Genomic DNA, 25,965 nt, shown 5'->3' with positions numbered 1-25,965 from the left:
AAAGGCCAGGGGAAAGAAACAATGTAGGAGAGAGAAAGGGGGAGTTAGAAAAAAGAGAGAGTAAGAGGGAGAGAGGGAGAAGAGAATAAGAGTAAGAGAACAAAGGAGGAGAGAGAGAGAGAGAGAGAGAGAGAGAGAGAGAGAGAGAGGAGTGGCCAATCAGCCCCTTTAAAAATATGCTATCGTTTCTGTTGCTAGGTAACTGGAGAGGAATTTAGCCTGAAGATCAAAACCTTGGGATATTGCCTACATGGCTTCTAGTCTTGTTTCTCTTGTGGGGGCTGTAGTGGAAGGTAACTTAGGCAGGAGCCAGAGTTCCAGGACCATGAGAGAACTCCTCCCCTCCTATGTACGTAAATTATGACCACCAAGTCCCAGGGTTCAGCATCTGAGCTCGACTGGAGACCAGCCTGTCTGTGCATAGACCAATGCCACACACCACCTGACCTCTAAACTCCCTGGGGCCTTCAGTGTTTGAGAGTTAAGTGCATCTTCTCTGAATGAACACAGACACAGAAGCCCTTTACTGTAATTGAGGGACCCATATCAGCTGGTGTTTGTTGTCTGGTGTTACATTGTTTGAGAGATTTCTGGGGTCAAGTTTAATTGAGACTGCTGGTCTGCCTGCAAGATCACCTTACTCCTCAACTACTTTCACCCTTCCCTAATACAGGGGTTAGTTGGTACAGGGGTTAGTTGCTTCTGTCTATTGGTTGGGTGCAAATAATTGTATTTAGAAGGGCAGTCATGATAGATCCTTTTTGTGAGTGCTTCAGAGCCTAAGTAAAATGTCAGGCAATAAGACCTCTTCTTGACCTAGATCCCACTTTGGGCCTGCCATTGGACCTTCTTTTCCTCAGACTCCTCTCCATTTCATCCTTGCATTCAGACAGGAACAATTATGGGAAACAAATGTGACTATGGGATGGGAACTCCATCACTCACTTGGTATCCTTTCTTCCCACTGGAGGTGTACATTCCCTCTATCTACTATAGTATATTTCATCTAAGGTCTCTGACCTCCCAAGTCACTGGTGCATTTTGGTGGGTCCACCGACCCTACTATTACCTGAAGTTGCCTGTTTATATTCTTTTGGCTCATTCTTCGGGCTTGGTTCCTCTCTCACACACCCACACCCCACAAACCCCTTTCTAATAACATCATAAATGATACAATCAAGTTAAATAGACAAAGAAAAAATTGCTTGGTTTTATTTCCTTTAAATCTTTATGAACATTATGAATTGAAAGCAATGCTCAGCAGCAATATCCTTCACATTTCATATCAGCATCAAAGGGAGCATTTTAAATCTTCTTTCATTACCCTTACTTGAAATACATTGACATTACAATTTCTAAAGCAGACCCAACTAAGCATTCCTTTGGAAATCAGATATGGATCAATGTGTGAATTGTCAAGAATACCAATATGCCAACACAGAACAGAACAAATGTATTCAGAAAGGTGTCACCTTTCTAAGCTATGAAGACCCCTTGGGGATGGCACTTGCTTTAATGGCCTTCTGTTTCTCTGCATTCACAGCTGTGGTACTTTGTGTCTTTGTGAAGCACCATGACACTCCTATTGTGAAGGCCAATAACAGAAGCCTCAGCTACCTATTACTCATGTCACTCATGTTCTGTTTTCTTTGCTCCTTTTTCTTCATTGGACATCCTAACGGAGCCACCTGTGTCTTACAGCAAATCACATTTGGAATTGTATTCACTGTGGCTGTTTCCACAGTTCTGGCCAAAACAGTCACTGTAGTTCTGGCTTTCAAAGTCACAGACCCAGGAAGAAGATTGTGAAACTTCCTGGTATCAGGGGCGCCCAATTACATCATCCCCATATGTTCCCTACTCCAGTGTGATCTGTGTGCAATCTGGCTAGCAGTTTCTCCTCCCTTTGTTGATATTGATGATCACACTCTCCATGGCCACATCATCATTGTTTGCCACAAGGGCTCAGTAACTGCATTCTACTGTATCCTGGGATATTTGGACTGCCTGGCACTTGGAAGCTTCTCTGTGGCTTTCTTGGCCAAGAATCTGCCTGACACATTCAATGAAGCCAAGTTCTTGACTTTCAGCATGCTAGTGTTCTGCAGTGTCTGGGTCACCTTCCTCCCTGTCTATCATAGCACCAAGGGTAAGGTCATGGTTGCTGTGGAGATCTTCTCCATTTTGGCATCCAGTGCAGGGATGCTTGGATGTATTTTTGTACCCAAGATTTATATAATTTTAATGCGACCAGAGAGAAATTCTACCCAAAAGATCAGGGAAAAATCATATTTCTGAACAAATATTTCAGGAATTCTGTCAAATATAAAGTTGGTACATACCCACCGAAAATTGGGTTATAGTGCATGTGTCCAGTTTTAGAATCACTCTCACTGGTTGCTCTAGTGATATCAGGAAGTATCACATCTACTGAACTTCTGTACAGTGTCCATAAAATCGTGCACTCATTCACTTGCTACATTTCCACTCAGAGAACTAAACCCTCTATTTATTATAATTTTATTCATCATTTTGCATTTATGGAGATTTCCCAACGGTAACTTCCAAAAATGTTGATAAGGCAGTTGAATCCATCACTTTGTGCAGAAAAATGAGGACTAGGACAGACAGGGTTACACATAGAAACCATCTACCCAATCAAATAATTAATCAGAAACACAGACTAACTTAATAATCAGCAAAGATGAAATCAGAACATATTTTCTGATTTCCAGTAAGAGCAGACACATAACAAAATACTGCCTTTTTTCTTCTGTTCTTCAAGCTATTGGCCCATGGTCTAAGGAGGAAATGTTCCTTTTTTGCTGTCAAATAGAAATATACTTTATCCAACAATGATCAGAAGCCCAGGGAATCTGTGGATGAATTGGGAATAGTTGTAAGAAGCTGAGGAGAAGATTGACCCATAGAAAGACCAGCTTTCTCAACAAACCTGGACATGCAAAATCTCTCAGACATTGAGCCTCTAAGCAGAGATCATACACTGGCTGATGTGAAGCCCCCAACAAATATGCAGCATAAGACTGCCTGGTCTAGAATCAGTGGGAAAGACACACCTAATCCCAGAGAGACTTAAGTCCCCAGGGATTGGGAAGGGCTGGGCATTGGGGATGTAGGGATATCATCTTGGAGATGGGTGGGGGGAGATGTTAGATGAGGAAGAGTCAGGGGGCAGACCAGTAGGGGGATAACACCTAGAGTGTAAAAAAAATATTGATTAATAGTAAATTAAAAAATGAAATGAAATAATCTTGTAGATATGTCAACATGCTATTTATATTGTAGTTATGGAAGGGATAGGTAAAACTACTGACATTTGCATGAACCTAATTTTTTTTTTCAGAAGTTGCCCTTTGTGTGCAATTCTGGTTGAGTTTCTGGATTCAGAAAATTCTGGAAAACAGAATGAGAGGCAGATGCTTTAATTACACTGCTTTCTAGAAAACAACATTTTCAAAAAAAAACCATTGAGTGTTTGCAACTACACTAAATATTTCACATTTTTCAATTCCCATTATATAATAATTCCCAAATGGGTCTAAAATGCATTAACAAAAACAATCACTTCCCTAACTCAGTATTCATAGAAATATGATCACTACCAATGTCCCTTTAAGGAACACATACTTCATTAACATCCACATTTTACTCATTGAAAATTCATGGAAGATGGCATTGTTGCAAAAAAGATTTGATATTCAAACTACGGTTTAATGGTATTCTTCACAAATTTATTCGTTTTTAATTTTTCTATTATTGTATTAGATATTTTCTTCATTTACATTTCAAATACTATCCCCTATATACTCTCACCACCCTGCTCCCCAACCCACCCACTCCTGCTTCCAGACCCTGGCATCCACCTCTACTGGGGCATATAATGTTCACAAGATCAAGGGCCTCTCCTCCTAATGATGGTGGAATAGCCCATCGTCTGCTACATATGCAGCTAAACACATGAGATCTGGGGGTACTGTTTAGTTCATATTGTTGTTTTTCCTATAGGGTTGCAGACCCCTTCAGCTCCTTGGGTACTTTCTCTAGTTCCTCCAATGTGCGCCCTGTGTTCCATACAATAGATGACCCAGAGGATCCACTTCTGGATTATCCAGGCACTGGTATAGCCTCACAAGAGACAGCTATATCAGGGTCCTGTCATAAATTGTTGCTAGCATAGGCAATAGTGTCTTATAAGAACTTATAAAAACTTACTGCCTTATATGATATATATATGTATATATATATATATATATATATATATATATATGTGTGTGTGTCTTATATTTATATATAAATATTTAATATAAAATAATATAAATATGCAAATATATAATTATAACATATAAAATATAAAATTATAATATGTAAATAATATGAATATATAATATACATGTATACTATAAACATATATAATCTAATAAAAATTTATGGTCTTATATAAAATATATAAATATTTAATATAAAGTAATATAAATATATAAATGTATAGTTATAATATATAACATAAATTATAATATAGAAATAATATAAATATATCATATACATATATAATATAAAATGTATATGTAAATACATGTTTGTTTATATATAATATGTAGTGCCTTATAAAAACAAACTAAAACTTATAGAGGAGAATTTGGGGAAAAAAACTCGAGTATATGGGCCCAGGGGAAAAATTCCTGAACAGAACAGCAGTGGCTTGTGATGTATGATCGAGAATTGACAAATGAGACCTCAGGAAATTGCAAAGCTTCTCTTAGGCAAAGTATACTGTTTGTAAGACAAAATGGCAACAAACAGATTGTGAAAAGATCTTTATCAATCCTAAATCTGATAGGGGACTAAGATTGAATATAAAGAATTCAAGAAGCTGGACTCCATAAAACCAAATAACCCCATTAAAAATGGGGTACAAACAGAGCTAAACAAAGAATTCTCAACTGAGGAATACCAAATGGCTGAGAAGTCCTAAAGATATGTTCAACATCCTTAATGATCTGTGAAATGCAAATCAAAACCACCCTGAGATTCCATTTCACACCAGTCAGAATGGCTAAGATCAAAAATTCAGGTGATAGCAGATGCTGGGGTGGATGTGGTAAAAGAGGAACATTCCTCCATTGCTGGTGGGATTGCAAGATGGTACAACAACTCTGGAAATCAATCTGGTGTTTCATCAGAAAATTGGCAGACATAGAACTTTTGGAGGATCCAGCAATACCTCTCATGCACATATACCCAGAACATCTTCCAACTTGTAATAATGATATATGCTCCACTATGTTCATAGCAACCTTATTTATAGTAGCTGTGTAGCCCTGGCTGTCCTGAAACTCACTCTGTAGTCCAGGCTGACCTTGAAATCCATCATATGTCTGCTATATGTACCAATGCCACATGGCCACAAACACCATCTTTATAAGAGTAAAATTAATGAATAAAACAAGACTGTAAGACTGGATCACTATCAGGGACATCAGCCCTCTGCCTGGGCTTAGGACCCACACCACAAAGAGCTGAAAAAAAACGGTAAACTAAGGATCCTCTGCCACCCCATCCATCATCTCCAGGCCCTCAGACAGGGCTGTCCAGAGAGGCACATGATCTCTCTCTCTCTCTCTCTCTCTCTCTCTCTCTCTCTCTCTCTCTCTCTCTCTCTCTCTCTCTCTCTCTCTCTCTCCTTTCTTTCCTTTGAGTCAGGCTTTCTCTGTGTAGCCTTGGCTGCACTAGATGGAAGTCCAAGCTAGCCACAAACTCAGATGTCCACTGGGATTATATGTATGCACTAACACCTCCCGCCATTCTTCCTGCCTTTATGTACACAGTGGGTACTGGTTAATGTAGTTCAGACAGCTTCCTCATGGATACCAGGGCAGTTGCATAGATGGATAGTGGAGAACCAAAAAGTAAGGAGTTAATGATACTCCCTTTAGACTAGATTACATTTCCTGGGAAGCTGCTGCTCTAGACTTTCCTTCTGAAGTACATACTCAGTGCCACACCAAAGTGATTTGTTGGCTGAATTCTGTTATGTATCTCCATATTTCTCTTAGAATGGGGTTGCACAATAGAAAAGTTATTGGTGATGATGTCATATCTGATGTGTATAACTGAGAAGAGTTTGAATTCTTGAGATCAGTGGTGAAAGAATACTCGATTTCAAATATATCCTTTTGAGCTCATACCTTCATTCACTTCTTCATACCTCTCCCTTTGATCCTCTTCCTCTCCCATCCCCCTCCACCTCCCTCTACCTCAGACTGTCTCTCTCTCTCTCTCTGTAGTCATGGCTGTCCTGTCTCACTACGTACCACACTATCTTCAAACTCAAAGGAATCCTTCTATCTCTAACTCACAATTGATAAGAAAAAACACCCTTTGTTATATTTTTACTTAATTTATTTATTTTTAATCTTGGCTCAAATTCACTGTTTTCATCACACTAGCCTCAAATTCATAGAGATTTCCTTTCTTGTGGGTTAGGGTCTCCTTTGGTTAAGGGCTGCCAACTGAATGCTGGTTCATGGTGGAAGTGCCCTAATTGGAGCCAACCTGTCTTATATTTCTAATGAATTTTTAAAACTCAGCCATCAGGACATGCTGCTATGCTAAGCTTAGCTGTGAAGAAATTTTTAATTAAAAATAAATTTTATTTTTTAAATAATATTACTAAATTTTATTAGTAATTATAATTAATAATATTACTAATTTTTAAGTATTACTGAAAGGTTTTAAAATTCTGTGATTGCATTCAGTATTTGAGTAAAGTCTGCCTTGTTACTAGCTATCCTCCTTCTCCCCATTGACACTCCCCATGACTGTAGCTGTCCTATGTACATCAGGTTGGACTCAGATGCACGAAAGTCTGCTTGATTCTGCCTAGCACATGTTGTGTAAAGGCTAATTAATTCCAAAGTCATAATTCAATGTGGGTAGATAAAACTACATTTTGAAATCATATGTACCCATTTGTGAAATTTGTTAAAGAAGCATTAGTCATGTACTCAGGAAGAGCCTGTACCAAATACTTGACACATAGGACTGAGGTTGAGACTGTGATTCTCTTTTGTTTGTTTTTTTAAATATATATTTCATGTATATAAGTACATGGTTGCTATCTTCAGACACACCAAAAGAGGGTGATCTCTTGATCCCTATGAGTCTCATTTTGGAATAGGAATGTATGTTAGTTTTAATGAGAACAGTTTCCATAGGCTTAGATAATTGAATGTTCAGTCCCCAGGGTGTGGAACTGTTTGAGAAGAATCAGAAAGATTAAGAGGTAAGGTATTGTTGGAGGAAGGATGTGACTGGGAGTGAACTTTGAGGTTTCAGAATCCCACACGTAATCCAGTGTGAGTGTGTGTGTGTGTGTGTGTGTGTGTGTGTGTGTGTGTGTGTGTATGTGTGTGTGTGTGTGTGTGTGTGTGCCTGCTGTTGGTAGATCAGAACATAAAGTCTTCAGGTATCGCTCTGGTCCCATGCCTCTCTTATTACCACCATGCTCATCATGGACGAACACTCTGAAACTGTTAGCTAGCACCAGTTAAATGTTTTCTTTTATATTTTAAGAATTGCCTTGGCAATGGTGTCTCTTCACCTCAAAAAAAAGAGTAAATTTTAGCCAGGTATGTTGGCACACGCCTTTAATCCCAGGACTCAGGAGACAGAGGCAGGCAGATTTCTGAGTTTGAGGCCAGCCTGGTCTACAAAGTGAATTCCAGGATAGCCAGGGAGACACAGAGAAGCCCAGTCTCAAAAAAACAAAAACAAACAAACAAAAAAACAAACTAAACAGTATATTTTATCCTCAGGTAACAAACAGAAGAGATTGATTCTTTGTCCAAGGTCACCCAGTAAGAGACTCCAAGGATGGAGCCCAGTGTGTACCTGACTGCATGTATGAGAGAGGACTTGGGTGAACCTTTGGGATACTCACACTCTTGCTTATTACTCACAACCTTGTTTTTCTACAGGTTTCCCAGTATTCAGTTAAACCCTGCCATCCAGGAAGAGGTAAGTGGAGGGAGCTCAGGAATCACACTAACCAATTAACACATAAGTGATCTCTTGGACTATAGTGTCCTGGGACTCTGTGCTGGAATTCTCTCTGCCTTTCCATTTGATTTCCCTGGCACATGCTCAGAATGAAAAATCCCCAAATCCACAGCAGGGATTACATGAACAGGTTTCCCTTTATGGTAACCATTGCCTAAAGATTTGAAGGTCTTAAAGCTCCAGTGATGACATTAGACCAGGCCTGGAAGTGAGATTGGTTGGGAATGATTAGAAATGCTCAGGAATGCATGAGTTTGGCTGGCTGTAGTGGAAAGTAGAAATTGTGGTAGCACAACAGCTGAGGGTTGAGTCTGCATACTGAGATTGAATGGAAGAACAGTGTGAGGACTGATGTGTGTGTCCTGAGGTCATGTACACATGGCTTCCTGGCCTTTGTGTCAGGGACAGAGTGGACAACTGTGACCCTAATGTAGTCTGTGTGAAACAGATGATTGGGAGGAATCCGTGTTAGTGTCTGATTGGGAGGCGTCCATGTGAATTCTCTGAATGAAAGGAGGGACATTCTTCTAGCTTGGATTGACTCCAGCTGTGATGGTTTCAATGAACTCACCCTCCAGATATTCATAGACTTGCATACTTGTTCCTTATTGGTGCAACACTTTGGAGATAATAATGATGTATAGCCTTGTTGGAGGAGGTGTGTCACTGGGGGTGGGCTTGTAGGTCTCAAAAGCTCTTGCCATTCCCAGTTAACTCTCTCTGCCTGGTACTGTACTATGGATCAGGATGTAAGCTCTCAACAACTGTTCCAGTGCTGTGTGTGCCTGTATCCATCCTCCCTGACATGGAGGTTACAGATTGACCTTCTGAGGTGTAAGCCCCGATAAACTCCTTGTTATTATCAGTTGTCTTGGTCATGGTGTCTCTTCACAGTAATAGAAAAGAAATTAAGCCCCTATGTCAACTTGACTGTTGTTGCTGAGTGATGAACACAGTAGTTGGTGGGACCTTGTGGATAGACTGGTTATCAATAGAATAGGTTCACAGCCTTGTATCCTCTGAGGTAGAAAGCTAAGTAGAAATGACTTAAGGGTACCAGGAATCCCTTACAAGGAGGATTCATATAAATTCAACTTTCTCCACTGTTCAGGATTATTTATCCTTTGAGGATGTATCTGTGTACTTCTCCTGGGAGGAATGGACACTGCTTGATGACTCTCAAAGGATCCTGCACCAGACTGTGATGATGGAGATCTTCACACTCATGTCTTTGCTGGGTAATACCCTACCATCATTTCACAACATGTCTAGGCTTTCCTTTGTTTTTGGTTCGTGTTTGTTTGTTTGTTTGTTTTTTGTTTGTTTGTTTGTTTGTTTTTTTAGAGAGATCTGTATTGTTCTCAAAGCTGGCCTATGAACACCAAGTCTTTCCCCCACAGTCTTGGAGTATAAAATACAGGTTAAAAACCAAGTCAAGTTTCACAACAGCTCTGTTTCTCTCAATTGCAGCAATGGCACACAGGAATCACTTTGGGGTAAAGATTTTATTAGGGTGTAGTTTGAGACATCGGTCTATCTTTAGAATTCTAGCTGTGCTAGATGCACTATGTAGACCTGGCTGTCCACTGACTTGCCAAAGTCTCCTTGCTCTTTGTTTTGAGTGTTGCAATTAATGGATTGCACAAACACACCCGGCCTGGGGTCAGGAGTTTTAACACTGATGGCTTCCTTGTGACTTAATGACACTGTAAATATTTGGGATCTTTGTGTCTCAAGTACTTCTGGTGACATGCCCTATGTTTGAATATAACAGGAATTGTGGCACTTGTAAGCTTATTTTATTTGTTTTGTTTTATTTTATTTTACTTTATTTTATCTTATTTTATTTTATTTTATTTTTTTTTTGTAAGACACCCTGAACAGGATTACTCTCACTAGGCTTTATTCTTGTCTACTGTATGGGTTACATCACTTAGTACAGAAGTGTCATTTTTTTGTATCATTGTCCTTTCAGACTTATACCTTCTGTGATCCATGGCATGACTCAGCTGCAGTCTTGGGGAGAGCCCTCTGTGACTGCATTAAGATTCCTGATTTCAGGTATGTTATAGATACATAGAATGTGGTGGTTTTTGATGATTGAAGTTATTAATTCTGAAACAGAACTGTCCCTTGAGTGTCAGTCTTGAATATTTTGCCTGTTGCCTTGCAACCCTGTGAAATACAGCTGTTCAAGATAAATGAGGCTGGAGAGTGAAATGTCACCCTTTGAGCAGAGTCTGTCTGCAGAAGGTGCCAATTCATCCACACTGCAACAGCACATGCTGTGCAGTGCTGAGATACCCCTGCTAAACATGAACAATGTGATGATCCTCCAGACCTCCTCGGGTCTTCTAAGGCATCAAGTGACTTGCAATGCTGGGAAAGCACCCATGAACACTGATAGTGGAGAGGCTATTCAGAGTGAGAAGAACTGCATATACAGCGACTGTTGCAAAACTTTTATTAGCATTTTCCACCTTGATCAACACCAGATGATACACACTGGAGAAAAGCCTTTTCAGTGCAGTGAGTGTGGGATGTCCTTCACCCAAAAAGCCTTTCTTGTTAAGCATTTCAGAATTCACACCAGAGAGAAGCCATTCAGGTGTGGTGGGTGTGGCAAAGCCTTCAAGCATAATATCTCCTTCGAATCTCACCGGCGAGTTCACACAGGAGAGACAACTTTTACCTGCACAGTATGTGGGCAATCATATACGACCAGATCCAGCCTTACACGTCACTTTCAAGTACATGCTGCAGAGAAGCCTTACAGTTGCAGTGAATGTGGCAAAGCATTTAAGAAGAAATCCAGCCTCATATATCATGCACGTGTGCACACACAAGAAAGGCATTTTCAGTGCAGCAAGTGTGGCAAGTCCTTCAGCCAAAAAGCCTTTCTTGTTAAGCATTTCAGAATTTGCACCAGAGACAAGCCTTTCAGGTGCCGCGAGTGTGGCAAAACCTTCAAACACAACTGCTTCCATGTTGCTCTTCAGTGAGTTCATACAGGAGAGACATCTTTTACATGCACTAAGTGTGGAAAGTCATACATGAACAGATCCAGCCTTTTATATCATTATTGGGTTCATACTAGAGAAAACCAGTAGAAGTATACTGTAGTGGTTTGAATAGGTTTGGCCGCATAGATTAATGTGTTTGAATGCTCGGCCCATAGGGAGTGACATTATTACGTGATGTGACATTCTTAGAATAGATGTGGCATTGTTGGAGAAAGTGTGTCTCAGTAGAGATGGGCTTTGAGGTTCAGTGCTCAAGCTCCTCCCAGTGTGGGACAGTCTCTTCCTGGCTGCCTTTAGATCAGGATATAAAAGCTCTGCTCATCCAAACCATGTCTCTCTACATGCAGCCATGGTTACTGCCAAGATGACAATGGAGTGACCTGCAGAAATTGTAAGCCAGACCCAATTAAATGTTGTCCTTTATAAGAGTTACCTTTTCAAAGTTTTCAAAGTTCTTTTCAAAGCAATGGAAAACCTAACTAAGACATGATGTCAAAGGCATAAATCATATAAGGAAAATTGGAGGCTTGTTTATCATGTCCAAGCTCATATAGAGGAAAGGAAATTTTAATGGCATGAATCTGTAAGTGTTAAAAAACAAAAGTCACCCCATCAATGACCAACAACTTTATACTAGATGATAGGATTTTATGTGTAGTGTGTGTGGGATGCAGAATCATTTACATCAGAGGTTTTATGTAGCAAAGCATCAGGAGTGCAAAGAATGTGCCAAAGTGTTTTGTTGCAGGACTGGCACACAACTAAATAGAGTATATGTATTGAGTGCAATGAACATGGGAAATCATTTCCATCATCTACCCTATATAGACAAAAGGGTTTTCACTGGACAAATGTCAAGAGTGCTTCAGATGAGCAGAGCATTCACCCACACTTCCATCATATTTAACTGTAGAAACCACAGAGCAGAAATGCATCATGAACCCGCTGAATCTTGGGAAGACTTTGAACAAATTTTGTTCTTATTAACAACACAGACACAACCCAGATAGGTTTGTGAATGCAGAGAATGCAGAGAATGTAGAGAAAGCTTCAGCCATTAACCAAGCTTGTTGAACCGTAGGAGTGAATGTGACTTTGAGCAAAGAAGTTCTGAGAGTGGCTTTTGTGAGGAAGCCAGTCATTGAAAATTACTCATCAAAGAAGAACATAGAATCAAGATGAGGATTATTGCCATCTTATTCCTAAAAAGTTAATGCGTTCCTGGTACTTAGCAAGACGAAGCTCTGTTCTTGGCTGTATTCATGTGGATTGGAGTCTCCATGTTACTGACTTTGAATGGGGGGAGGAAGAGAGTGACCTCAGTTTAAATAAGACATATATGTGTATATATATATATATATATATATATATATATATATATATATATAGTTGTTTGTTCTATTGTTTGCCCTTTTTTTCCCCTCACTGAATATTGCAGTACATGGTATAAATGATCATTTACTGTAAAGTCTTCATGACTATCGTGTCACTACTTTTGTTGGGGACCAGCTCTGTGTAGCACCTAATGCTCTTACATAGGATTGCAACCCATATGTTTTAGGTGTTTGTTGTTTGTTTCATGTGTCAGTATTTCAACTGCACATATATATGAATATTAAGTGCATAACTAATCCCTTGAGGCTCCCTGAAATGCATTGTGTTCCTGGAAAAGGAGTTACATATGTGTATGATGCAGTCTGTTGCTGGAAATGGAACCCTGGTCCTCTACCATAGCAGAATATGGACTTACACTCTGAACCCGTTCTAGAGTCCATGTTTTACATTTTTAAGAAGTTACTAGATTTTGTTCTAAAAGGCTGTGTGTTTCAGAGTTACTCCTGCAGCATATCAGATACCAGTTTGTCACGTCCTCACATTTACGAAGTCATGAGGTATTCACTTTAACAATTTTAGTAACTATTTTGGCTCAGGAATAATGGTGCGGGCTTCAATACCAACACTCAGGAGGAAGAGGCAGCTCTAGTCAGTGAGTTCAAAGTCATCAGGGTCTAGGAGATGCAGATCATTGTATACTTTAAGTGAATGCTGGGAATTGAACCAAAGTTATCTGCAATAAGAGTAAGTGCTGTTATCCAGTGAGATAAGTCATTTTTCTCACCCTGTATCAAAGTTATATATATACAGTCTTACTATGTTGGTTTGGCTAGCTTGTTTCTCTATGTATCTCAAGTTGTCCTAGAACTCATAGACCTACCCATATTCTGGGTTCTGAGTGCTTGTATTAAAGACATGTCACTCTGGGGGATCAAAAGAATCTGGTGCCTTCCTGTCTTAGTCAGTGCCCTGAGTAGATCCTGATAATATCTCTGCACCCAACCACCCAACACCCAGAGGAAGCTGGATTCCCAGGTGTTCTAACACACCCATGATCATAGGATCACAGGTTCTTAGGAGTTTGATCATGCCAGGATTTCAGAATCCTAGAGGCAGCTTGACTCCCAGGCACTCTTACATGCAGAATTTCAGGATCAATGGATCACAGAGACATCTGGACTCTAAGGAGCTCTGAAACAAAAAGGAAAACAAGACAGACAAGCTCCAGTCAATGACAGTGAGTGCATGTAGCACTAGAGATACCCAGAGGGAGAGAGGCAAGATCAAGAACATAAGCAACAGAAACCAAGGTTAATTGTCATCATCAGAACCCAGTTCTCGCATTATACCAAGTCCTGGGTACCACATCACACGAGAACTGTACAAAGAATCAATAAATCCAATAGCTGGTTCATTGAGAAAAATCAACAAGATAGATAAACCGTTAGCCAGAGTGACTAGAGGACATGGAGACATTATCCAAATTAATAAAATAAGAACTGAAAGGGGAGACATAACAACAGAAGCCATGGAAATCCTAAAAATTACCAGATCCTACTACAAACACCTATACTCATCAAAACTTGAAAATCTGGATAAAATGGACAATTTTCTAGGAATATACCAGGTACCAAATTTAAGTAAGTATCACACAAACCATCTAAACATTCCCATAACTTCTAAAGAAATAGAAGCAATTATTAATATTATAACAAACCGAAAAGAGCCCAGTTACAAATGGGTATAGTGCAGAATTCTATATGACTTTCTAAGAAGAGCTAAAACCAATTTTGTTCTAACTATTTCACAAAATAGAAACAGAAGGACACTACTCAATTCATTCCATGAAGCAACAATTACACTTATACCTAAAACTTACTAAGATGTAACAAAGGAAGATAACTTCAGACCAATTTCACTTATGAATATTTATGCAAATATACTCAATAAAATTCTTACAGAGTGTAAGAATATAACAAAACAATCAACCATCATGATGAGGTAGGCTTTTCCCAGGAATGAAGGAATGGTTCAATATAAGGAAATCAAAGTAACCCACTATATAAATAAAAGCAAAGAAAAAAAAAACCACATGATCATCTCATTCAATGCTGAGAAAGCATTTGACAAATTACAACATCCCTTCATGCTAAAAGTCTTGGAAAGAACAGGAGAACAAGACCCATATGTAAACATAGTAAAAGCAATATATAGCAAACCAGAAGACAACATCAAACTAAATGGAAAGTTGGAACAACCCCAATAAAATCAGAAACTAGATGAGGCAGCCTACTCTTTCCCTACCTATTCAATATAGTACTAGAAATCCTAGCCAGAGCAATTAGATATCAAAAGGAGGTGAAAGGGACAAAATTGGAGAGGAAGAAGTCTAAATATCAGTATATGGGGATGATATGATAGTATAATTAAGTGACCCCAAAATCCCACCAGAGAATTCCTAAACCTGAAAAACAACTTCAACAATGTGGCTGGAATTAACTCAAACAAATCAGTAGACTTCCTCTACTCAAAGGATAAACAGGGTAAGAAAGAAATTAGTAAAATGACACTCTTCACAATAGTCGCAAATAATATAAACTAACTTGTTGTGACTCTAACCAAGGAAATGAAAGATATGTATGACAAGAACTTCCACTCTCTGAAGAAAGAAATGAAAGAAGATCTCAGGAGTTGGAAAGATCTCACATGCTCATGAATTGGCAGGACTAATAAAGTAAAAATGGCCATCTTGCCAAAAGCAATCTACAGTTTCAGTGCAATCCCCACCTAAATCCTAACAAAATTCTTCATAGAGTTAGAAAAAGCAATTTGCAAAATCATTTGGAATAAATAAGAAACCCAGGATTTCGAAAAAATATTCTCAACAGTAAAAGAACTACTGGGGGAATAATCATCCCTGACCTCAACCTGTACTAGAGAGCAATTGTTATAAAAACTGCATGGTACTGGTATAGCAACATAGAGGTCGATCAATGGAAAGGAACTGAAAATGCAGAAACGAACTCACAAAGGTCACTTGATCTTTGACAATGAAGTAAAACCATACAGTGGAAATAAGACAACATTTTTAAATCAATGGTGATGGATCAACTGGTGGTTAGCATGTAGAAAAATATGAATTGATCCATTCTTATCTCCTTATACAATGCTCAAGTCAGAGTGGAACAACAACCTACACATAAAACCAGATACACTGAAAATAATAGAAGAGGAAGTGGGGAAAAGCCTCGAATACATGGGCACAGGGGAAAAGCTCCTAAAAAGAACATCAAAGGCTTTTGCTCTATGATTAATAAATGTCAAATGAAACCGCATAAAATTGCAAAGCTTCGGTAAGGTACAGGTTACTCTTAATAGATAATGGCAACCAACAGATTGGGAAAAGATTTTTTTAAATATATTTTATTACATCTTTTCATCACTTATATTTCCAATGTTATCCCAAAAGTACCCCATACCCTCCCCCCACTTCCCTACACACCCATTCCCAGTTTTTTGGCCCTGGCGTTCCCCTGTACTGGGGCATATAAAGTTTGCATGTTCAATGGGCCTTTCTTTCCAGATATGGCCTACTAGGCCATCGTTTGATACATATGCAGCTAGAGTCAAGAGCTCCAGGGTACTGGTTAGTTCATAATGTTGTTCCACCCATAGGGTTGCAATCCCTTCAGCTCCTTGGGTACTTTCTCCAGCTCCTCCATTGGGGGCCCTGTGATTCATCCACTAGCTGACTGTGAGCATCCACTTCTGTGTTTGCCAGGCCCCGGCATAGTCTCAAAAGAGGCAGCTATATCTGGGTCCTTTCAGCAAAAACTTGCTAGTGTATGCAATGGTGTCAGCGTTTGGAAGCTGATTATGGGATGGGTCCCTGGATATGGCAGTCTCTAGATGGTCCATCCTTTTGTCACAGCTCCAAATTTTGTCTCTGTAACTCCTTCCATGGGTGTTCTGTTCCCAATTCTAAGGAAGGGCATAGTGTCCACACTTCAGTCTTCATTCTTCTTGAGTTCCATGTGTTTAGCAAACTGTACCTTATATCTTGGGTATCCTAACTTTTGGGCTAATATCCACTTATCAGTGAGTACATATTGTGTGAGTTCCTTTGTGATTGTGTTACCTCGCTCAGGATGATGCCCTCCAGGTCCATCCATTTGGCTAGGAATTTCATAAATTGTGAAATGTACCACATTTTCTGTATCCATTCCTCTGTTGGGGGGCATCTGGGTTATTTCCAGATTCTGGCTATTATAAATCAGGTTGCTATGAACATAGTGGAGCATGTGTCGTTATCGGTTGGGACATCTTCTGGATATATGCCCAGGACAGGTATTGCTGGATCCTCCAGTAGTACTATGTCCAATTTTCTAAGGAACCGCCAGACTGATTTCCAGAGTGGTTGTACAAGCTTGCCATCCCACCAACAATGGAGGAGTGTTCCTCTTTCTCCATATCCTCGCCAGCATCTACTGTCACCTGAATTTTTTATCCTAGCCATTCTGACTGGTGTGAGGTGGAATCTCAGGGTTGTTTTGATTTGCATTTCCCTGATGATTAAGGATGTTGAACATTTTTTCAGGTGCTTCTCTGCCATTTGGTATTCTCAGGTGAGAATTCTTTGTTTAGTTCTGAGCCCCATTTTTTAATGGGGTTATTTGATTTTCTGGAGTCCACCTTCTTAAGTTCTTTATATATATTGGATATTACTCCCCTATCTGATGTAGGATAGGTAAAGACCCTTTCCCAATCTGTTGGTGGTCTTTTTGTCTTATTGACAGTGTCTTTTGTCTTGCAGAAGCTTTGAAGTTTCATGAGGTCCCATTTGTCAATTCTTAATCTTATAGCACTAGCCATTGCTGTTCTATTCAGGAATCTTTCCCTAGTGCCCATATCTTCAAGGCTTTTCCCCACTTTCTTCTCTATAAGTTTCAGTGTCTCTGGTTTTATGTGAAGCTCCTTAATCCACTTAGATTTGACCTTAGTATAAGGAGATAGGAATTGATCGATTCACATTCTTCTACATGATAAAAACCAGTTGTTCCAGCAACATTTGTTGAAAATGCTGTCTTTCTTCCACTGGATGGTTTTAGCTCCCTTGTCGAAGATCAAGTGACCATAGGTGTGTGGGTTCATTTCTGGGTCATCAATTCTATTTCATTGGTCAACTTGTCTCTCACTATACCAGTATGATGCATTTTTTTTTTATGACAATTGTTCTGTGTTAAAGCTTTAGGTCAGGTATGGTGATTCCACCAGAGGTTCTTTTATCCTTGAGAAGAGTTTTTGCTATCCTAGGTTTTTTGTTATTCCACATGAATTTGGAGATTGCTCTTTCTAATTCGTTGAAGAATTGAGTTGGAATTTTGATGGGAATTGCATTGAATCTGTAGATTGCTTTTGGCAAGATAGCCATTTTTACAATGTTGATCCTGCCAATCCATGAGCATGGGAGATCTGTTCATCTTCTGAGATATTCTTTAATTTCTTTCTTCAGAGACTTAAAGTTTTTATTATACAGATCTTTCACTTCCTTAGTTAGAGTCACGCCAAGATATTTTATATTATTTGTGACTATTGAGAAGGGTGTTGTGTCCCTAATTTCTTTCTCAGCCTGTTTATTCTTTGTGTAGAGAAAGGCCATTGACTTTTTTGAGTTAATTTTATATCCAGGTACTTCACCGAAGCTTTTTATCAGGTTTAGGAGTTCTCTGGTGGAATTTTTAGGGTCACTTATATATACTATCATATCATCTGCAAAAAGTGATATTTTGACTTCATCTCTTCCAATCTGTATCCACTTGATCTCCGTTTGTTGTCGAATTGCTCTGGCTAGGACTTCTAGTTCAATGTTGAATAGGTATGGGGAGAGTGGACAGTCTTGTCTAGTCCCTGACTTTAGTGGGATTGCTTCAAGCTTCTCACCATTTACTTTGATGTTGGCTACTGGTTTGCTGTAGATTGCTTTTATCATGGTTAGGTATGGGCCTTGAATTCCTGATCTTTCCACGACTTTTATCATGAATGGGTGTTGGATTTTGTCGAATGCTTGTTCTGCATCTAAGGAGATGATCATGTGTTTTTTGTCTTTGAGTTTGTTTATATAATAGATTACGTTGATGGATTTCCATATATTCAAACATCCCTGCATCCCTGGAATAAAACCTACTTGGTCAGGATAGTTGATTGCTTTAATGTGTTTTTGGATTTGGTTAGCGAAAATTTTATTGAGTATTTTTGCTTCTATATTCATAAGGGAAATTGGTCTGAAGTTCTCTATATTTGTTGGATCTTTCTCTGGTTTAGGTGTGGCTTCATAGAATGAGTTGGGTAGAGTTCCTTCTACTTCTATTTTGTGGAATAGTTTGTGCAGAACCGGAATTAAATCTTCTTTGAAGGTCTGGTAGAACTCTGCACTAAACCCCTCTGGTCCTGGGCTTTTTTTTTTTTTTTTGGCTGGGAGACTATTAATGACTGCTTCTATTTCTTTAGGGGATATAGGACTGTTTAGATTGTTAACTTGACCCTAATTTAACTTTTGTACCTGGTATCTGTCCAGAAATTTGTCCATTTCGTCCAGGTTTTCAAGTTTTGTTGAGTATAGCCTTTTGTAGAAGGATATGATGGTGTTTTGGATTTCTTCAGGATCTGTTTTTATGTCTCCCATTTCATTTCTGATTTTATTAGGATGTTGTCCCTCTGCCCTCTAGTGAGTCTAGCTAAGGGTTTATCTATTTTGTTCATTTTCTCAAAGAACCAACTCCTCATTTGGTTAATTCTTTGAATAGTTCTTCTTGTTTCCACTTGGTTGATTTCACCCCTGAGTTTGATTATTTCCTGCCGTCTACTCCTCTTGGGTGATTTTTTTTCCTTTTTTTCTAGAGCTTTTAAATGTGTTGTCAATCTGCTAGTGTGTGTTCTCTCTAGTTGCTTTTTGGAGGCACTCAGAACTGTGAGTTTCCCTCTTACAAATGCTTTCATTGTGTCCCATAGGTTTGGGTATGTTGTGGCTTCATTTTCATTAAACTGTAAAAAGTCTTTAATTTCTTTCTTTATTCCATCCTTGACCAAAGTATCATTGAGAAGAGTGTTATTCAGTTTCCACGTGAATGTTGGCTTTCCATTATTTATATTGTTATTGAAGATCAGCCTTAGTCCATGGTTGTCTGATAGGATGCATTGGTTAATTTCAATATTTTTGTATCTGTTGAGGCCTGTTTTGTGACCATTTATATGGTCAATTTAGGAGAATGTCCAGTGATGTGCTGAGAAGAAGGTATATCCTTTTGTTTTAGGATAAAATGTTCTGTAGATATCTGTTAACTCCATTTCTTTCATAACTTATGTTAGATTCACTGTGTCCCTGGTTAGTTTCTCTTTCCACGATCTTTCCATTGATGAAAGTGGTGTGTTGAAGTCTCCAACTATTATTGTGTGAGGTGCAATGTGTGCTTTGAGATTTACTAAAGTTTCTTTAATGAATGTGGCTGCCCTTGCATTTGGGGCATAGATATTCAGAATTGAGAGTTCCTCTTGGAGGATTTTACCTTTGATGATTATGAAGTGTACCTCCTTGTCTTTTTTGATGATTTTGGGTTGGAAGTCGATATTATTCGATACAGAATGGCTACTCCAGCTTGTTTTTTCAGACCATTTGCTTGGAAAATTGTTTTCCAGCCTTTCACTCTGAGGTCGTGTCTGTCTTTTTCCCTGAGATCAGTTTCCTGTAAGCAGCAGTATGTTGGGTCCTGTTTGTGTAGCCAGTCTATTAATCTATGCCTTTCATGGGGAATTGAGTCCATTGACTTTAAGAGATATTAAGGAAACGTAATTTTTGCTTCCTTTTATTTTTGTTTTTAGAGTTGGCATTCTGTGCTTGTGGCAGTCTTCTTTACGGTTCGTAGAGGGATTACTTTCTTGCTTTTTCTAGGGCATGATTTCCGTCCTTGTATTGTTTTTTTGTTTGTTTGTTTTCTGTTTGTTTGTTTTTTTCTGTTATTATCCTTTGAATGGCTGGATTCATGGAAAGATAATGTGTGAATTTTGTTTTGTCGTGGAATACTTTGGTTTCTCCATCTATGGTAATTGAGAGTTTGGCAGGGACTAGTAGCCTGGGTTGGCATTTGTGTTCTCTTAGTGTCTGTATAACATCTGTCCAGGCTCTTCTGTCTTTCATATTCTCTGGTGAAAAGTCTGGTGTAATTCTGATAGGCCTGCCTTTATATATTACTTGACCTTTCTCCCTTACTGCTTTTAACATTCTATCTTTATTTAGGGCATTTGTTGTTCTGATTATTATGTGTCGGGAGGAATTTCTTTTCTGGTTCAGTCTGTTTGGAGTTCTGTTGGCTTCTTGTATGATCATGGGCATCTCTTTCTTTGGGATTGGGATGTTTTCTCCTATTATTTTGTTGAAGATATTTGCTGGCCCTTTAAGTTGAAAATCTTCATTCTCATCAACTCCTATTATCCATAGGTTTGGTCTTCTCATTGTGCCTGTATTTCCTGGATGTTTTGAGTTAGGATCATTTTGCATTTTGTATTTTCTTTGATTGTTGTGCCGATGTTCTCTATGGATTCTTCTGCAAAGAGATTCTCTCTTCCATCTCTTGTATTCTGTTGCTGATGGTTCTGGAATCTATGGTTCCAGATTTCTTTCCTAGGGTTTCTATCTCCAGCATTGCCTCACTTTGGGTTTTTTTATTGTGTCTACTTCCCTTTTTAGGTCTAGTATGGTTTTGTTCATTTCCATCACCTGTTTGGATGTGTTTTCCTGGTTTTCTTTAAGGATTTCTACCTGTTTGGTTGTGTTTTCATGTTTTTCTTTAAGGACCTGCAACTCTTTAGCAGTGCTCTCCTGTATTTCTTTAAGTGAGTTATGAAAGTCCTTCTTGATGTCCTCTACCATCATCATGATATATGCTTTTAAATCTCGGTCTAGATTTTCGGTTGTGTTGGAGTGCCCAGGACTCGGTGGGGTAGGAGTGCTGCATTCTGATGATGGTTAGTGGACTTGATTTCTGTTAGTAGGATTCTTACGTTTGCCTTTCGCCATCTGGTAATCTCTGAAGCTAGCTGTTATAGTTGTCTCTGGTTAGAGCTTGTTCCTCAGGTGACTCTGTTAGCCTCTATCAGCAGACCTGGGAGGCTGGCTCTCTCCTTAGTTTCAGTGGTCAGAGTATTCTCTGCAGGCAATCTCTATTCTTACAGGGAAAGTGCCCAGATATCTGGTGTTCGAACCTGCCTCCTGGCAGAAGTTGTGTTCCACTCACCAGAAGTCTTAGGATCCCCTTGGGAATCCTGTGCGTGTCCTTGCAGGTGTCCGGATACTCCACTGGCAAGACACCCCGGTGCATGAGTGGACTGGAAGGGACTTGTGCCCCAGCTCAGGCTGGGTTGCCTGCTTCCCTAGTTAATGCAGTCTCAGGTTCCACGCGATTGCATTGGAGCTGAAGCTGTGTTCCACTTACCAGAGGTCTTAGGATCCTGTGGGGAATGCTGTGCAGGTCCTTGCGGGTGTCTGGAGACTCCTCTGGCAAGGCACCCCCAGTGCTTGAGTGGACCAGAAGGGACTTGTGCCCCAGCTCAGACCGGGTTGCCTGCTTCCCTAGTTAATGCAGTCTCAGGTTCCGTGCGATTGGATTGGAGCAGATGCTGTGTTCCACTCACCAGAGGTCTTTTTTTTTTGATTTTTAATATTTTTATTACATATTTTCCTCAATTACATTTCCAATGCTATCCCAAAAGTCCCCCATAGCGCCCCCCACTTCCCTACCCACCCATTCCCATTCTTTTGGCCCTGGCATTCCCCTATATTGGGGCATATAAAGTTTGCAAGTCCAATGGGCCTCTCTTTCCATTGAAAGACTAGGCCATCTTTCGATACATATGCAGCTAGAGACAAGAGCTCCGGGGTTCTGGTTAGTACATCATGTTGTTCCAACAATAGGGTTGCAGATCCCTTTAGCTCCTTGGGTACTTTCTCTAGCTTCTCCATTGGGAGCCCTGTGATACATCCAATAGCTGACTGTGAACATCCACTCCTGTGTTTGCTAGGCCCCGGCATCGTCTCACAAGAGACAGCTATATTTGGGTCCTTTCAGCAAAATCTTGCTAGTGTATGCAATTCACCAGAGGTCTTAGGATCCCATGGGGAATCCTGTGCAGGTCCTTGCGGGTGTCCAGAGACTCCTCTGGCAAGGCACCCCCGTTGCTCGAGTTGGGAAAAGATCTTTACCAGCCCAACATGCAATAGAGTTCTGATACCCAATATATACAAAGACCTCAAGAAATTAGACTCAAGACAATCAAATATCCCTACTAAAAATGGGATACAGAACTAAACAAAGAATTCTCAACTGAGGAAACTCAAATTCTTGAGAAGCACATAAAGAAATGTTCACCATCCTCAGACATCATGGAAATACAAACCAAAACACACCTGAGATTCCACCACACACCAGTCAAAATGGCTAAGATCAAAAACTCAGGTGACAACAGATGTGTAGATGTGACAAAAGATGTGTAGAAAGAGAAACATCCCTCCATTGCTGGTGCGATTGCAACCTGGTACAACCAATCTGGAAATCAGTCTGTCAGTTCCTCAGAAAATTGAACATAGTACTATCAGAGGAGTCGGCAAAACCACACCTGAGAAAATAACCAGAAGATGCTCAACCATATCATAAAGACACATGCTCTACTATGTTAATAGTAGCCTTATTTATAATAACCAGAAGCTGGAAAGAACCCAGATGTCCCCCAAAACATAAGAATGGATACAGTAAAATTTGGCACATTTACACAATGTAGTATTACTTAGTTATTAAAAACAATTAATTCCTGAGTGTTTTTGGCAAATGTATGGAACTAGAAAATATCATCCTGAGTGTGGTAACACAATCACAAAGACACACATGGTATGCACTCACTGATATGTGCATATTAGCTCAAAAACTCAGAATTATTCAAGATGCAATTCAAACACCACATGAAGCTCAAGAAGAAGGAAGACCAAAGTTTGGATAATTTGGTCCTTCATAGAAGGAGTAACACATGGAAGAAGATACAGAAAAAAGGTATGGCACAGAGAGTAATGTAAAGGCCATCTAGATACTGCCCCACTTGGGGATCCATCCCATATACAGTCACCAAAACGAGATACTATTGTGGATGCCAAAAAGTCATTGCTGACAGGAGCTTGATAATAGCTGTCTGCTGAGAGACTCTACCAATGCCTGACAAATTCAGAGGTGGATGCTATCAACCTACCATTGGAATGAGCACAGGGTCCACAGTGGAAGAGCTAGAGAAAGGAAACAAGGAGCTGAAGGTGTTTTTAAACCCATAGGAGGAACAACAATATAAACTAACCAGTAATCCCAGAGCTCACAGGGACTAAATCACCAATCAAAGAGTACACATGGAGGGACCCATTGCTCCAGCTGTATATGTAGCAGAGGATGGCCTTGTTGGTCATCAATGGGAGGAGAGGCCCTTGGACCTGTGAAAGCTCAATGACCCAGTATAGGGTAATGTCAGGACCATGAAGTGGGAGTGGTTGAATTGGTGAGAAGGGGGAGGGTTGAGTGGATAAGGGCTTTTCATAGGGGAAACCAGGAAAGGGAGTAACATTTGAAATGGAAATAAAATATCTAATTAAAAAGAAAAGCAAAGAAAGGATTACAGAAATAGGATTTTGTAATGTCTGCACACACTTCAGCCCATTCGTGCTTTCCCAGACTGAAGGGCATGACCTCTTGCAGAAGCCTTTGGTGTAGTATGAGATAGTGGTAGTCTTGTATTTTGCCTGGTATACACTGGACTTTACCTGCAGTTGACTGCATCCCAGGGAAAGCAAGTGGATCATGTGATGGCAAATGAAAATGAGACATTGGTTGGCAAAGCCTAGCTATAAGCATTCCTCTCAATGTAGACAATAAATTAACAACAGAATTAAAATGAAGAATATTATGAGCTAGTGGGTCTCAACATTCCTGCTGAGTCCCTTAAATACAGTACTTCATGTTGTGGTCTCCAACCACAAAATTACTTTCATTTATACTTAATAACTTTAATTTTACCACTATAAATCATAATATACACAACTTTGTATTCTTTTTGCCTTAGGCAACTCTTATGGAAAGATTACTCAATCCATAAAGGAAGCATGACCCACAGGCTGAGAACCACCGCACTAAGGTATGTCAGTACATCACTGACCGGTTAACTAGACAATAAAAACCTCCATTTTGTACACATTATGTGTCATTCAAGACATAAGTATCTGAAGCCTACCCACATTCAGCGGAGAGAAGGTGATCTGAAGAGGAATTTATTTGACAGTACATGTACAATTATTACACTTAAATATTTCATTTAAAAATATCAAAAATCTGCATAAGATTGATGGTAGGTGTAATTGTCAGTGGAATAACAAATTTATACATAGAAAAATACATAAACATGTAAATACAAGAAGTTGTAAAATTCCTAGTGGATGCTGAAACTCCAACATGTCTTCTGTAAGAACAAAATGTACTCAGCTGCAAGATCAATTCCCTAACTAAATTTTTTTTTTTTTTTTTTTGGCTTTTGGAGACAGGGTTTCTCTGTGTAGCCCTGGTTGTCCTGGAACTCACTTTGTAGACCAGGCTGGCCTCGAACTCAGAAATACGCCTGCCTCTGCCTCCCAAGTGCTGGGATTAAAGGCGAGCCTCACCACCGCCCGGCCCTAACTGAATTAAAAAGTGGGTCAATATAATGTTGAAGTCAAAATTTGAGAATAGCTAATTTGTGCCTCAGAAAACATAAGAATAGCTTAGGTTGTGGATCAGTTGGTAGAGGGCTTATATTGCAAGTACATGCATGGCCCTGGGTTTGATTCACAACAGCATATAATCCAGAGATGGTAGCTACTTGTTCAGGAGGTAGAGGGAGGTGGATAGGGAGTCAAAGACATCCTGAGTTAAAAAGATGGAGGCCACACTACTCCACAGAAAGTTGTATCAAAAAAAAATTAATTGGGGGTTGGGGGCAGTGTATAGATGGCTCAGAAATGAAGAGCAACGACTGGTCTTCCAGGCATCCTATGTTCATTTCCCAGCAACCACATGGTGAGTCACAACCTCTGTAATGGGATACGATGCCTTCTTCTTTATTTTATTTTATTTTTTATTAGGCATTTATTTCATATACATTTCCAATGCTATCCCAAAAGTCCCCCACATGCTCCCCCACCCACCCACTCCCACTTCTTGGCCCTGGCGTACCCCTGTACTGAGGTAGATAAAGTTTGCATCACCAATTGCTTTTTTTCCACTGATGGCTGACGAAGCCATTTTCTGATACATATGCAGCTAGAGACACGAGGTCTGGGGAGTACTGGGTAGTTCAGATTGTTGTTCCACCCATAAGGTTGCAGAACCCTTTAGCTCCTTGGTTACTTTCTCTAGCTCCTCCATTGGTGGCCCTGTGATCCATCCAATAGCTGAATGTGAGCAGCCACTTCTGA

The 25,965-nt window shown here is 39.7% G+C and overlaps 1 protein-coding gene and 1 pseudogene across 1 annotated transcript in view; both read left to right on the top strand.

The window, feature by feature from the left end:
* The window catches only part of LOC147003679 (vomeronasal type-2 receptor 116-like), a 114,099-nt gene extending 111,801 nt beyond the window's left edge, over nucleotides 1-2,298 (top strand). Inside the window, 1 exon segment of the mRNA XM_085842306.1 lies at nucleotides 1,544-2,298. Coding sequence (XP_085698432.1) covers nucleotides 1,544-2,298 — 755 coding nt within the window.
* A 5,595-nt stretch (nucleotides 2,299-7,893) lies between these two features.
* On the top strand, nucleotides 7,894-11,189 carry LOC147003678 (uncharacterized; annotated as a pseudogene).
* Nucleotides 11,190-25,965: the final 14,776 nt, after the last annotated feature.

The sequence above is a fragment of the Mus caroli genome, unplaced genomic scaffold, assembly GCF_978045245.1.
Source record: "Mus caroli unplaced genomic scaffold, Mus_caroli_1 scaffold_8, whole genome shotgun sequence".
Classification (NCBI taxonomy): Eukaryota; Metazoa; Chordata; class Mammalia; order Rodentia; family Muridae; genus Mus; species Mus caroli.
This window is presented reverse-complemented; position numbering and strand designations above follow the sequence as displayed.